Raw genomic sequence first — 15,517 nt, 5'->3', positions numbered from 1 at the left:
TTTGTAGAGAATTGGAGAGGAAAGCTTTTATGGAACCTTTGCGGTCTAACGCATCCACATCAGTAAAAGGTGACCTGGATCTTAACAGGTCACAGGCAGGAAAAGATTGTCACTTGCATAGGCATTTTGTGGGCCCGAGGCTGCCCCCAGAGACTGGCGAGAGACTGAACAAATACAAGGAGGAGCACCGCCGGATTCTTCAGGAGAGCATTGACGTGGCTCCATTTACAACCAAGATCAAGGGCCATGAGGTTGAGAGAGAGAATTACTCCAGAGTAGTGCCATCGTCTTCTAGTCCTAAAAGCCATGCTATCAAACCAGATAAAGACATGGACCGCTCGGTGTCAGAGCTGTATAAGATGAAGCACTCGGTGTCTCAGAGCCTGCCCCAGAGCAACTACTTCACCACGCTGTCTAACAGTGTGCTCAATGAGCCGCCAAGGTCCTACCCATCCAAAGAAGTCTCCAGTATCCACACTGAGAAGCAGAACAGTAACCTTTCCGCAGCAGCCAATCCTCAAACTCTGTCTTTCATATCATCTCTCTCGAAGCCTCCACCTTTGATTAAACACCAGCCAGAAAGTGAAAGTTTGGTTGGCAAGGTACCAGACCATCTTCCCCACCAGAGTGCATCTCACTCAGTCACGACGTTCAGAAGCGATTGCAGGAGTCCTACCCATCTGACCGTGTGTTCTACCAACGCACTCCGCAGTATGCCCGCCCTGCACAGGGCACCAGTGTTCCATCCACCAATCCATCACAGCCTGGAAAGAAAGGAGAGCAGCTACAGCAGCCTTTCCCCTCCCACTCTGACCCCAGTGATGCCAGTCAATGCTGGTGGCAAAGCTCAGGAGTCTCAGAAGCCCCCGACGCTAATTCCTGAGCCAAAGGACTCTCAGGCAGACCTTAAGAGTTCTGACCAGAGTCTAGTGGAAGTGTGGAGGTCTAACAACCTCAGCAAGGAGAAAGCCGAGTGGCCTGTGGAAAAGAATAGTGGAAAGTCTCAGGCTGCTGTGGCATCCGTCATTGTCCGTCCACCTTCTAGTACAAAAGTCGATAGTGTGCCATCTGGACCTTTAGCTGCCAAAGATCGAGTTTGTGAAAGAGCATCATCCGGGGCAAACAAAACAGATTACCTCAAACCGGAAGCCGGAGAGACTGGAAGAATTCTTCTACCCAATGTGAATTTAGAAAGTGCTCATGTGAAATCTGAGAAGAACTTTGAAGCTGCCTCCCAGGGCAGTGTTCCTGTTTCAGTCATGTCTGCTGTAAATGTAGTCTCTGCTACCCAGACAGATGTGCTCACATCTGCTGGCCCTACCACCAGTGTCTCCAGCTTGGCTGGTTCAGAAGCAACTTATTCTTTATCAAATATCATATCGGCCTCCACGCCCTTAGAATGTCCTTCTTCAAAAAGTGTTAGTCAGTCAGTGGCGCAAGCAAAGGGTTGCAAAGTCAGCACCCCAGTTCCAGTTACTCTGGCCTGTAGTAAGACAGCAAATGCTGTTCAGCCTGGTTCTGGCTTCTCAGGCACAACTGATTTTATTCATTTAAAAAAGCACAAGGCAGCATTGGCTGCAGCTCAGTATAAAAATAGTAATGTCAGTGAGGCTGAGCTCAATACTGTGAGAAATCAGACTGCAGCAGCCTCTCTTCCCCTGGATAGCACCATGACCTGCGCTGCAAGTAACAAAGCAGTCTCTGTAGGGAATGGGCCGGCAGCCCAGCCCAGCCAGCCCAACTACCACACCAAACTGAAGAAGGCCTGGCTCACCAGACATTCAGAAGAAGACAAAAATACTAACAAAATGGAAAATTCAGGGACCTGTGTATCAGAGATGATTAAGCCATGTTCTGTCAACCTAATAGCCTCTACATCTAGTGACATACAGAATAGTGTGGATGGCAGGGTCACTGTAGACAAGTATGGAAGGGATGAGAAAGCCAGCAGGAGGAAAGCCAAAAGAACTTACGAGTCTGGCTCTGAAAGCGCAGACTCAGATGGGAGTGAAAGTAAGGCGGAGCAGAGGACTAAACGGCAGCCCAAGCCGACTTACAAAAAGAAGCAGAACGATCTGCAGAAGAGGAAGGGCGAGATCGAGGAAGACTTGAAGCCCAATGGTGTTCTCAGCAGGAGCGCCAAAGAGAAAAGTAAATTGAAGTTGCAGAACAGCAGTAGTGGTGAGTAAATACATTTGTATAAGAAAAGGGGCCTCTTGAGTCCTGGCTTCTGTAGGGTGTGCTTCTGTAGGGTGTAGTTGTGAACTTCATTTCTGCCTTCCCTGTGTCTCCCCGCAAGAGGAAAAGATTAGATCCCCATTTTTGAGGCGTTTTCACCTGGCATTTGCTGTAAGAAGGACGTGCAGTCCAGTGTGTAACTGAGGATTTGATCTTTTCCTAGAAATGTCCAAATATAGCTTTAATTTTTCTCACCAGAAAAAACTACTCCTGATACTGGAGTATTTGGCTGTGACATGATCTCGTTAGAAAAGTAATTCCTACTGACCTGTAGCACAGTACTGAGGAGCAGCATGATGTGCTCCCCACTTAACAGAGCTGTGAGTTTATGGAGGGTCCCATTGGTAACAACAGGTAGAAGAGAAAGGATAGATACTTGTAATTTTCTGTGTTTATTCCAGCAAGCACTTCATACTAAATATACACCTCAAAACTGAAACTACCAGTAGTAGTCATTCATTATACAGTGTTTCTGTATGTCTTTTAAAGCAGTTTTTGTTTGTTTATCCTTTGTACGTTGGCCGCATAGTGCAGGAAGGACTTACTAGTTTTGCTGCTTGTGTGCAGTTGCCTCCATAGATAAAACATCTCTCTCCGGAGATTCCCAAGCAGTCCTTCCCCGAGTGCTCGGTTGCTTGGAGCCTTATTTGTGCCTTTTCCAAGAGTGAGATTTTTCCACGTGCCTGTGTGGAAAGGCATCGTGAAGTAGAGAAAACCAGAAGAATAGAATTATAGAAAAGGCTAGGCTCAGTCTGAGACACACTGACAGACTGAGGTGCTAGTACAGTCAGAAGGTAGACAGTGAATGTTGGTTTTTTCTTTCTCATTATTGCCCCAACCAAATTGACAGTAAACATAGTGGTCAGTAACTGTTTTAATCCACATATTTCTTTTGATGTTGCATATTCAAATTTTTTTTACTTAAACTTCCAGAAAATAGCTGTCAGCAGTTAGAAAATACTTTCAAACTTAAATTTATAAAATTATTTTTAAGTAGCATATATTTTTTCCCTCTCTCTCTTCATAACAATACTGAATATGCGTATTTCCAAGTGAGACTCTGAGATAGTGGCCAGAATGAATGGTCTCCACTCCAGGTTCTGTCGCTTAGTAAATCTCCTTACTTGGTGACGCATGCTTAGTTTCAGACCAGGACTGTAGACACCCTTACACCCTTTGTTTGAATTCTGTGCTTATTAAGTAAGGTTACGGTTGATTTGCTTCTGGCTCAGCCAGAAAAATGACACAAGTTAAAGAGTTAAATTTTGATTATCTATTTCTTGGATGAAATTTGACAACTTTTACCCCCCTTTGTTTAATGGCGCTGTCATTTGTCATGGTCAATGATTTGGGTTTTCATGTTAGAAGATTTCGTATGATTATGTATCATATCATATGTGAATAAATTTGATTATAACTTAATTATAGTTAACTTATAACTAAGTAAGTTTATAATTAATGTATTTATATATACGTACACATACAGAATGATTTTAGTACATTTTGTAGGAAGCCACAATAGATTTTGCTTTATTTAGTCGTTGGGCATATCTTCTACCTTTTGTTTTAATTAGAGATTGGCTGCCTTTCCTAAATAATTTTTATATAAATTTATATGAGCTGAAATTGTGAACAAATTTTAGAATGTTTACAGTATTTGTTGATGTATACACTAGTGAGTCCCCTACAGTCTAATTAGTTTCTGTATCCCAAAGTACATTTATGGTGTTGGCATGTGAGAAATCCAGGGTTAGCATGTATTTTTGTGGCTTTAATTTCTTCCTCCTGGTTTCTCTTCATTAGGACAGCTGTTTTGAGTTTCTTAACAAAAACCTTGGTCTTAAAAATTCTAATTGTATAAAAGAAACAGTGTCAGATAATTTATGTTAACTGTTTTATTCTCAGACCTATACATTTTAGATAATCAATAGAATTAGACATTTTGACTTAAAGGATGATGCCTTTCTTAAAGCAGATCCTGTTGTTAAATTCCTAAAAGATTTAGTATTATCAAGTACAGCTTAGTGTAGAAGAATTAACAGTATCAAAAGCCCTTCAATAAATTAATTACCTTTGTAATTCAGTCACCTAAAAAAACCCACAGAAGTGCCTATTTTATTATCACATTATTAAGAATTGCTTTCAAGTATCTTTTTGAAAAAATCATAGTACCATTTAAATTATTACAATCAATGTTATGGAGTTTCACATTCTAAATTAAAAGTCTGTTGGCTAAAGTTAATTCCTAGTTTAAAGAAATAGAAACAGATTGCATTTAGTACTCTCGAATATAATCAATTTAGAAGTAAGTCTTGTTTATTCTAACACCCTTTAATAAAGTCCATAGGAAAGATCTCTTGTATGCATTGGAAAAGACATTCCTTTTTATCATTTTATGTATATGGGTGTTTTCCTGCTTGAATAAGTGTACACTGTGTGTATGTCTGGTGCCTGTGGAGGCCAGAAAATAACCATTGGTTCCCCTGGGGCTGGAATTGAAATTGTGGGCACTAGGGCAAACCTTGGCCTTCTGGAAAAGCAGCCAATGGTCTTGACTGGAAAGCCATCTCTGCAGCCTGGAAACTTCCTTGTACCATTCGTTACGCCATAACTAGCATATGCTGTGTGCATGCGCATACGTGCTTACTGGGTGGCTCTAGCCCAGGATAAAGACTAAAAAGAGGGAAACAGGCAGCAATCTTAAAAAGAATTTTATATTTTAATCCAACTTTAAACATTACTACCTATTGGAGAGTGGATGTGTGTGTGCGCGCGTGTGTGTGTTTATACTATTTATATTTATCAATAAGTAGGTATTGGTAGGAAATCTAGATAGGAATTCTGCTGTCAGTTTTGGTAAGAAATATTTGGCTTCAGAACCTGTGTGTCTTTGATACAATTGGAAAGGATTTGAAAAGGATAAGAAGTGTTTATTCTTGTGTTACAAAAAGTGGGCTATCCATCAAATCTCTGTAAAGGATAGGATCTTAAGGACAGGGTAAACAACTAGAGCTGGTGGGCTCCAGAGCTTGGTCTTAAGTGAATACTTTTAGCTACTTAGCTATTTGTAGGTGGAAGTATAGGCATACGTAGGCTACGCCTACAGGCTGGTCCTCCTGGCCTACAGTTGCTCCTGATACACAGCTGATGTATCCCTTGATGTATTAGTTAATGTCTCCCTTGTTAGTTCCCTTGTTAGTTCCTGCTAAGGAACAGTGGTGAAACAGTGGGACTGGGTGCAGTAAATGAATTTATCTTTTTGCCTACATATCTTAGAGCATAGTCCGTCTGAGAGAGTGTTGTTTCCTTTACTGGAGAAGGCATGTCTGTGTTTGCCCTCAGAACACGTGGGCTTTACAGACATTCCTACTGGGGAAGTTTGCTTTTCAATTGTGTCCTTCGGCAAAACATCCCAATTGATATTGTGTAGGTCCTTTCTCCCTTTCTTCAGAACCCTTTTATTTTTCTAAAGGATATTGTTCCCATCGATATATTGATATCTTGTCATAAGAGAGAGAAGGTTGTTTGGTGTAGTGGTTTTGAGACAGTTTCACTAGCTATCCCAGGCTGGCCTCAAACATGCTCCTTCTTGTACTTCAGATACCCACGTACTGGGATTAAAGGCATATACCTCCATACCTAGTAACAGGTTTATTTTCAGCTAAATGTGTTCATAATGTGAATGATTCTTATGTTTGGTATTCTACTCTTACAAAGATGTGGTTTAAAGATTTCATTTCACCGACACGTTTACCGCTCTCCTTGCTTGTCTGATTAGAAGGATGGGCAGCTAAGCCAAGGCTCTTGGAGCCTTAGCAGCTGTCTGTCGTTGACCTGGAATTTAGTCTCATCAACCAGAATTTCACCCCAAAGACTAACCCTTTCTGTAAAACACAATCCTGTTAATAAGTTCCTTCTAATTTTACAGCTGGCGTCCCTCGCTCAGTGTTGAAAGACTGGCGGAAGGTCAAGAAGCTGAAGCAAACCGGAGAGTCGTTTCTGCAGGATGACTCTTGCTGTGAGATAGGGCCCAACTTACAAAAGTGCCGAGAATGTAGACTTATCCGTAGTAAAAAGGGAGAAGAATCAACTCACTCACCAGTGTTTTGTAGATTTTACTACTTTAGGAGGTAAGTCAAAATGTAAGAAGTAGAAGAGTGGTTAAATAATACCCTCTCATGCTGTGCTATGTCAGTGGCTCAATTACTATTGTTACGAGATCTTTCTTCGAAAAGATTCATTCTTTCTCAATCGAAAGTGTTAGAATTTTTCCTAAAAATTGTAAGAAAATATCCACCTTAATTTTAAATTTCTTAAAAATGCATATATTTTTGCCAAAACAGTTTAACATTTATTTAAGTAAAAAATGTCTATGAATCCAGATAAACAACCTTGGCTATAAAACAAGGAATGGTCATACTTAAACATCGTAGCTATTATATCATATTGTAGTTCCCAAGTTTTATAGTAAAATACAGAAATCATTTAGATAATAATCTATTTAACATAAATATTGTTAAGTACTTTACATATAAAAAACTTTATAAGAAAGGCCAGAAACTAGTTCTAAGTCTCACCCTCTAGACCTCACGATTGTTCTTGAATCCCGTCTGTGCCTTTTGGTGCCTCCATGAAGGTGATGAGCTTTCCGAGGCTGCCGGCCAAGCTGTTTGATTGGAGGCTGTGTGGGTGCTTAGGACAGTTGTGGAGACACACAGTGCACACAGCCCTTGCTGCAGTTCAGCACATGGATCAGCGGACACAGGGCTCAGTCTGAGCCCAGCCTGGGCTATGTAGAGAGACCCTATCTCAAAAAAAGAAAATAAACAAAAACCCCAAAGCCATACATTATCGTTTACTTCAGAGTCTGTAGCTACTGGTCCACCAAAGGCAATGCAGGGCACCTTGGGAAGGAGCTGAGGGTATAGAAGTGGTACTCATGCATGTGTGAAAGAAATTCCAAAGGAATCAAGGCAGTAGTTTTGACAGGATGAGAAATCCTCAGGTTTGAGGGAAAGAAATGTTCTGATGAAGACAGTCTGTACTGGGTGAAGGTGATTAAATAGGTTGCTTCTCAGAGGGATGAATATATTAGCTTTCAAAGAGAAGCAGAACCTGGGAAATTAGAAGTTCAAGGTTATTGTCAGGTCACGGGATTGCTATATAGCAAGTTTGAAGCTAGCCTAGGCTATGAGACCCTGTCTCAAAAACTAAACACCTCATTAAAATAAAAAGATGGCTACAGTTATAAAACTAGAACTCCTAAGGTGATTAAACTTAATCACCTTAAACTTTTTTTTTTCTTTTTTCTTTTTTCTCTTTTTTGGAGCTGGGGACTGAACCCAGGGCCTTGGGCATGCTAGGCAAGCGCTCTACCACTGAGCTAAATCCCCAACCCCCCACCTTAAACTTTTAACTTGATGAATTTTAGATTAAGGAAGGCTAGTCATAGAATAACTTTAAGTCTGCTGTTACATGCTTCCAATTCCAGAACTCAGGATAGTTACACAGACTTGTTGCTAGTTCAAAGCTAGGCTGGGTCACAGTGTGTAACGTTTGGTGGGTGGGGTAAAAGGAAACAACAACAACAAACAAATCAATTGCTTTGATAACGTTGGCCAGATGTACTGACTCCGTCTCCCTCACCTTATACCTCGTAGTGTTCCCAGTAGTTAGCCAAGGATCGTAGTTACTCACAGTAGATAATCAGTGTTGCCCTATTGAAGGTTGGACGTAGAGGCTTGTACATGCTGGCTCATTGCTGTACTGTGAGCTTTAGACCCCAACTCTTAGTTCTTGAAATAGCCTAAAGCCAAAACCAGTGCTGCTTGTCATTGTCACTAGATAATGCCTGAGACTTTGAAATTGATAAATAACTTGAGTACGTGTGAGAAACTATCCTCTTTCATGGCTTATAATTACAACATGTTTATACTGTGGGAGCACAAAAATTCTCATCTTAGTTTCTAATGTTTTGTGTTTAATGTTTCAGATTGTCCTTCAGTAAGAATGGAGTAGTCAGGATAGATGGTTTCTCTTCTCCTGATCAATATGATGATGAAGCCATGAGCTTATGGACCCATGAAAATTATGAAGATGATGACATAGATGTTGAAACCTCTAAATATATCTTGGACATAATAGGTGACAAGTTCTGTCAGTTAGTAACATCTGAAAAGACAGCTTTGTCCTGGGTGAAAAAGGACGGTAAGGAAGTTAATACAACATACACCTTACACATTTCCCTCAGAGAACTTTCTCTATTGTTTAATCTGTGAGTCCCTCATCTTACCGAATCGTATTGACCTTTCAGCTGTGATAATGCTACCTCTTAAGGAACTGAGGTTCAGATGTTCCATTTTGAAACTGAGTGGACTATTCATGAAATTACAATATTTTCATAAGTCTACAACATAAACTAGTATGACGTCTTTGCATGAAAATTATAGTGTGTGTATATATATGTGTATATATATATGTACAGATATGTTAGTTCATCACTAGTTTTTTATATTTGAATCTTCTACATTTTGTTTGACTTTAACTTACTGCAGATAATGTCTTCAAATATCAGGCCTATAAAACAGAAAAGTTACTACTTTGTGTATTTGTTTACCAAGTAACTTCCTTGATTCTGTTTGTTTAAATGTAAAACTCTGCACAGCAGTAAGTCCCGATGTGGCAGATGGGCTCAGTGTTCCTTAGCTTCTTTCTTTACCTTTTCTTCCCTGGTATGTCGATGTGTAATAATTAGAAATATTTTGCAGCACACTGGAAAGAGATAGCTGTGACTGCTTGCTACTTGTGGGGAGGCCATAGACCTCACTAAACGTACTACATGGTAGAAACCCTACTCTGGATACAAGCTGGACACTTCAGTGTTTACTTAGGGTTCCTTGGGAGTCTTATAAGAAATCTGCTTTGGGAGTGGAGGCAGGAGGACAGATAGTTGTGGCCTGCCTGATAATATGACAGCTGCATATTTAGAGAAGCTGTTGTCATATAGAAGTAAGAATCCGTTCCTGTTTTCATTAAGACAGTGTGGTCATTCTTCATTGATTGTCACTTATTTCTGCTGTAGTTCGGCCAGAAGTGCACCAAACAGAACATGCCTGCCTCTAAAGTTCTGCTTCCTTCTCTTTTCAGCCAAAATTGCCTGGAAAAGAGCAGTGCGAGGTGTCCGGGAGATGTGTGACGCGTGCGAGGCCACACTGTTCAATGTCCACTGGGTGTGCCGCAAGTGTGGATTTGTGGCTTGCTTGGATTGCTACAAGGCCAAGGAGAGGAAGAGTTCTAGAGGTGGGCACATAGTCTAATGAGATGGAGTGGAGGTACTCTATTGCTAAGCCCTTCCTTACCTGTGGGTACGTTACACTGAGGATAGTCCTAACATTTGGGTCAGCAGCAGCAATCAACTCACTTTATTAGTGTCTGCATTTGGAGCGAAGCTCCAGCTTCATGTTCTAGTCCCATCCACCCACCGAAGCCCAACCTGCAATGGATCCACTGTAAGGCAGAATTTCTTCAGTTACCAAATTCAAATTTAGTTGAGGCTTCATGCTTTCAGACTCCAGTTCATAGTATGGGTATCTTTCTAGGCTCTCTTAATAGTGGTTAATGTTAAGTCATAATTGAATACTACGTATCAGTCTATACTATTTAAACAAAGGTTTAAGAGCACTCCCATTACTACCATTTATCACATAGGTCTTTGTTCTGCTTCGGGGGTGGTTGGCTTTTTGTTTTTTGTCTTCCTGTTTATTTATTCATTTTATATCACAATTGCTGACACTGACACACACACACACACACACACACACACACACACACACACACCCTGTTCTCCCTTTCCCCTCTGTTGTGAGAGGAGGGTGAGTATCACGCCCATCGAGCCTTCACAGCAATAGGCCTTTCCACTGAGGCTGACAAGGCCTTGCAGTTTCTTGCAGACAGGACGAATTTTGTGTCGTAAGTTATATGAGTGGGTAGATGTCCTTACCACTACTAGGGGTTCTGTCTAGCTACAGGTTCTATGTTCCCACTGCTCGGACTTTCACCTAAAGTCACTCCCATAGACACCTGGGATGCTCCCCACTCCCAGATCTCTGGCAAGTTCTAGGGATGCCCATCTCCACCAGCCTCTGGTTTCCGTTCATTCTCCTGGTCATCTCTCCTGTCCCTCCCCTCATCTGATTCTGACTCCCCCCACTTCTTATTCCCCTCCTCATCCCCTCCCTCAGCCAGTTCTCTCCCTCCATCTGCCTCCTATGACTATTTTATTCCATTTTCTAAGAGAGATTCAAGCATCCTTGCTTGAGCCTTCCTTCCTGTTTAGCTTCTTTGGGTTTGTGGATTGTAGCCTGAGTATCCTGTGCTTTATGGCTAATGTCCACTTACCAGTGAGTACATACCATAAATGTCCATTTGGGTGTAGATTGCCTTACTCAGAATGATCTTTTCTAGTTCCATCCATTTGCTTGTGAAATTCATGATGTCCTTGTTTTTAATAGTTGAATAGTATTCCATTGTGTACATGAACCACATTTTCTGTATCCACTCTTAGGGGTCTTGACTGTTTGAGATTCCTCTGTTAAGAATTCTCTGTTGTCCATCTCTGAACCCATTTTGTAAATTGGTTATTTGGGTCCTTGGTGTCTAACTTCTTGCGTTCTTTATAAGTTTTGCATATTAGCCCTCTGTCAGATGTAGAGATGTGAGAGTTGGTGAAGATCCTTTCCCAATCTGTAGGCTTCTGTTTTATCCTATCAACATCGTCCTTTGCCTTACAGAAGCTTTTCAGTTTCATGAGGTCCCATTTAACAAATGTTGATCTTAGAGCTTGAAACATTGATGTTCTTTCAGGAAGTTGTCTTCTGTGCAACTTGATCAAGGCTGTTCCCCACTCTTTCTGTTACATTTAGTGCATGTAGTTCTATGTTGTGGTCTTTGACCCACATGGATTTGGCTTTTGTGCAGGGTGATAGGTATGGATCTATATGCATTCTTCTACAAGCAGACCACCAGTTAGACCAGTACTGTTAGTCCAAGATGCTTTCTTTTTTCCATTGTATGGTTTTTGCTTCCTTGTCAAAAATCAAGTGTCCATAGATATGTGGGTTTATTGCCGTGTCTTTGATTCTATTCATCGATCAACCTGTCTCTACCAAAACCATGTGCTTTTTCATCTCTATTGCTCTGTAGTACAACTTGAGGTCAGGCATGGTGATTCCTCCAGAAGTTCTTTCATTGTTCAGGAGTGTTTGGGCTATCCTGTTTGGGTTTTGTTTGTTTGTTTGTTGAGAATTGCTCTTTCAAGGTCTGCAAAACAATGTGTTGGAATTTTGATTGGGATTGTATCGAATCTGTAGCTTGCTTTTGGTAAGAAGGTGTTTTTCACTATGTTAATCCTGCTGATCAGTGAACATGGGAGGTCTTTCCATCTTCTGAGGTCTTTGATTCTTCAGATCTTTCACTTAGAGTTATACCAAGATATTTTATATTATTTGTGGCTATGTGAAGGGTGTTATTTCCCTATGTTCTTTCTGAGATGGTTTATCATTTGTATAATGGAGGGGTACTGAATTCTCTAGGGTGTTTTTTTTTTTAATCAAGTTCATTGATCAACCTGTCTGTCCCTATAGCAATAAATAGCATGTAGTTTTTATTCACTACTGCTCTGCAGTACAACTTGAAATCAGGGATGGTAGTACTTCCCAGAGTTCTTTTATTGTGCAGGATTGTTTTGGCTACCTGGGTTTTATGTTTTCCCATATGAAGTTGAGGACTGTTCTTTCAAGGCCTGAAGGAAATGCTTCACGACTTTTCGTGTCATCCTTGTGTAGGGCCCATGCTAATCTTCTCTGTATTGTTCACGTTTTACTCTGAGTGCTGCCGATGTGAGCACTGTTGTCTGTCTTCTTTCTTTGCTTTGGTTTTTGTCTTTTTGTTTTTTGTTTTTGAAGACAGGGTTTCTCCATGTAGCCCTCTCTGTCCTGGAACTCACTCTGTAAACTCAGGGATCTGCTTGTCTCTGCCTCCCAAGTGCTGGTGTGTCACTACACCCAGTTATGTCATAGATCTTAAAGATTGAAGAGAAAAATTTTTTTATTACAGATATTGAAAACTTTTGTATAATTTTTCACATAAAATGGTATTAGCATTTTACCTGTTAACCTAGTTGAAGATAGAATTTTAAAAGGAAATTATTAAATGCATCAAAAGTGTTGAAGGCTATTCAGGAGCTTAGTATGTAAGGTTAGAGGTAGAACACTTGCCTAACATGTACACGGCTTTAGGTTCAGTCTCCTCCACTGGGAAAAATAGAGTTGTACAGGTGTGGTGATACATGTTCTGGAAATTGAGGCAGGAGGATTGGTTCGGGTTCAAGTTGAGCCAGGGGTGTAGAGCAAGAGCCTGTTGATTCATAAAATTTACACAAGGCTGGTCAGGAAGTGGCTGCTTTAGTGTATCCAGTCGTGAATAAAGCTAGGATGAAGGGAAGGGATTAGAGGCTTTGTGTCCTTGGCTTGCATAACGGGGGGGGGGGGGGGGGGGAAGAGCTATGTCTTAGTCTGCATATCTTTTCCATTGGTCGAGTTAATCCACTTTCTCAACCCTTTTACTATACGTTTACTACCAATAAGCCCTGAGTATGTTAAAGCATTTCAGAAAGTCTACAGTAAATGTGAGTAAATGATGTAACCATGTTAAGAAATTCATGTTAGGGGCTGGGGATTTAGCTCAGTGGTAGAGCGCTTACCTAGGAAGCGCAAGGCCCTGGGTTCGGTCCCCAGCTCCGGGGGGGGGGGGGGGGGGGAATTCATGTTAACATTCAGGTAACTTCCTAAGGTGTGGGGCTGCAGCTAGGAGCTAGGGCATATAGGAGGTCCTGTTTGTATGGGATCTTTTTAATCTCGTCAGAACGCATTGTGACATCTTTGCGAAGGTAGTTGCATGGTTAACATTTCATTTTCCTGTTCCATAGGCCTTTTGTTTCCCTTTGTCAGATTTTGGAAATAGATTTTATTTTGCTATAGTTTGTCCTGTACCCCACAGCCTTGTTCTACATGAAGGTTTCATCGCCCTTTTTAAACATGGTATAATATTTATAATAAATTCAGATAGTGCTGCCATTAGCTTCTGTAGTACTCTGTTTGGAAGCTATAGATATAGTTTATGACAAAGCAGTCAGTCCTTCAAGTGTGTAACATGTGCCATCTTGTGTATCACTTGACTTTCCCATTAACTGCTTTTATAAAATCACAGGATAGGGGTGCATCCATTACACAAGCTCATCAGCTTAAGTGACTGCAGTATAAGCAGCATTTATAGTTCCTTCTCAGGTGTGCATAAGAGACCTCTTAAAGGTAGCATTTGAAGTTTGTTTACTAAAAATTAATTTCAATGAGGATTTTCATGGACTATCTCTAGGATTTATGCTGAATTGCTTGAGCTGTGTACATTTTTATTGGTTTGCTTTAGAGTCACATTGTAAGTGGCCGCCTACATCAGTAAGTTAATAATTGTCTCAGGGATATATGGAGTACCCCATGCTGCGCTCACAGTACACCTACATGTGTGGAGTCTCGTTTGAGATCAGCAGTAGCAATTAATATTCCTCTATCCCGCTGGAGAGATGGCTCAGTGGTTAGGAGCACTGACTGCTCTTCCAGAGGTCCTGAGTTCAATTCCCAGCAACCACATGGTGGCTCACAACCATCTATAATGGTATCTGATGACCTCTTCTGGTGTGTCTGAAGACAGTTACAGTATACTCATATATAAAATTAAGTAAATCTTTTTAAAAAAATATTCCTCTACCCATGTCCTCTCTTCCTGTCCTGACTGTTTTTGCATTTTCCTTGCATGTTGGCAATTATTTTAACCATGGCCTTGTGCATGTTAGATATGGGCTGACCCTAAACCTCATGTCAGCATTCATTGAACAGTAGCAAAGAAGGCAGGGTTCCCTTCAACCTCTACAATGTAAGACAGCCTGTCCTACGGAGGAAATAACTGAGAGCTGCAGATTAACTGAGTTTGGAGTCAGACAGAAGGTGGAAGCGACCCTGCACACAGTACCAAAGGGTGCTGTTTCAGAAAGCACTGTCATACCCTCCTGTCATACCCTCCACTGCTCAGCCAATGCTTTTATCAAGATTCACTGGGTGGTAGATTTTTTTTTCTGACTTTTTAACAACAGAGCAAAATAAAATAGAACACTACAGTTTCAATTTTATGTGACTATACAACTGTCACTTTTATAATTAAAGCTATGAACTTGAAACAAGGTATATTGTCTTACAGATAAAGAATTGTATGCTTGGATGAAGTGTGTGAAAGGTCAGCCTCATGACCATAAACATCTGATGCCAACTCAGATTATCCCTGGCTCTGGTGAGTCTTCCTTTGTATCCAGGTCCCGAGGGCTCGAAATAGGAAGAGCACGTACAGTTGTGGGGGATGAGTCCTGCTGTGACCTCCGCATTTGACACGCTGGGACTTTATGTGTTTGAGAACAACCTCAGCTGGTAACATACATAGCTTGTATTCATGCATCGTGCCTCACCTCCCCCCACCCCACTCCTCAAACAAACAAATATGTAATAAAGGGGGGAAAGATAGTTTAACTAATATTGAATTGCCTTGTTCAACATTATAGGAGCACTTAAAATTAATAAAGATTGTAGGACAAAAATCTTCCTTCCCAGACTTAGTGAAGAAATGCTCCCTACAGAAAAGTGTTCTGATACCTTAATAACTAGACAGTGAGGAAATGAACTTAGGTCTGGTTGGTGGTTCCGTGATGCCGAGATACCTGTAAGAGTTCTGAGAAGTCAAAGGCTTCATGAGCTCTGCGTGCTCACAGGTTCTTAGACAGCGCGGAGAGTGCGCTCCTACCTGCGATGCTAATCGTTACTCACTGCTGCTTGCTCTGCAGTGTTGACAGACCTTCTCGATGCCATGCACGTTCTTAGGGAGAAGTATGGAATTAAATCCCATTGCCACTGTGCGAACAGACAGAATTTACAGGGTGGAAATGTCCCTACAATGAATGGCGTGTCTCAAGTAAGTAGAAAAGTCTCTGTTTGCGTACCACACAACAGTTACCTGACTTAGCTTTGGATGTTTGAAACTCAGGTTTTACCCACACATGGGAGATATGCTTTTAATCAAAGCATCTAGGAAGCCGGGGCAGGATTGCTGTGAATTCAGTTTCTAGTTAGCCTGAGATATATGGTGGGACTGTCTCACAAAGGAAAAAAATAACTGTGTTTCT

At 41.1% G+C, this 15,517-nt stretch overlaps 1 protein-coding gene and 1 non-coding gene across 11 annotated transcripts in view; one reads left to right on the top strand and one right to left on the bottom strand.

Moving 5' to 3' along the window:
• The window catches only part of Jmjd1c (jumonji domain containing 1C), a 177,591-nt gene that overhangs the window by 142,677 nt on the left and 19,397 nt on the right, over positions 1-15,517 (top strand). For 9 of the 10 annotated variants that reach the window (XR_010060624.1, XM_006256361.5, XM_006256362.5 and 6 more), the window contains 6 exons: positions 8-2,181; positions 6,167-6,368; positions 8,231-8,445; positions 9,385-9,537; positions 14,545-14,634; positions 15,179-15,306. Coding sequence is in view for 9 of the 10 variants with exons in the window: in XM_006256361.5 (XP_006256423.1) it covers positions 8-2,181; positions 6,167-6,368; positions 8,231-8,445; positions 9,385-9,537; positions 14,545-14,634; positions 15,179-15,306 (2,962 nt within the window). In the remaining variant the exon portion in view is untranslated. The remainder of the gene's footprint in view (positions 1-7; positions 2,182-6,166; positions 6,369-8,230; positions 8,446-9,384; positions 9,538-14,544; positions 14,635-15,178; positions 15,307-15,517) is intronic. The other variant, NM_001191719.3, reaches the window with a different exon arrangement.
• LOC120099047 (U6 spliceosomal RNA) lies at positions 12,041-12,142 on the bottom strand. Its single transcript, XR_005497871.1, has one exon. It is a non-coding gene; the product is annotated as a U6 spliceosomal RNA (small nuclear RNA).

This window comes from Rattus norvegicus, chromosome 20 (genome assembly GCF_036323735.1).
Source record: "Rattus norvegicus strain BN/NHsdMcwi chromosome 20, GRCr8, whole genome shotgun sequence".
In the NCBI taxonomy this organism is placed as follows: domain Eukaryota; kingdom Metazoa; phylum Chordata; class Mammalia; order Rodentia; family Muridae; genus Rattus; species Rattus norvegicus.
The sequence above is the reverse complement of the archived record's forward strand: the minus strand, read 5'-3'. Positions and strand labels throughout refer to the sequence as shown.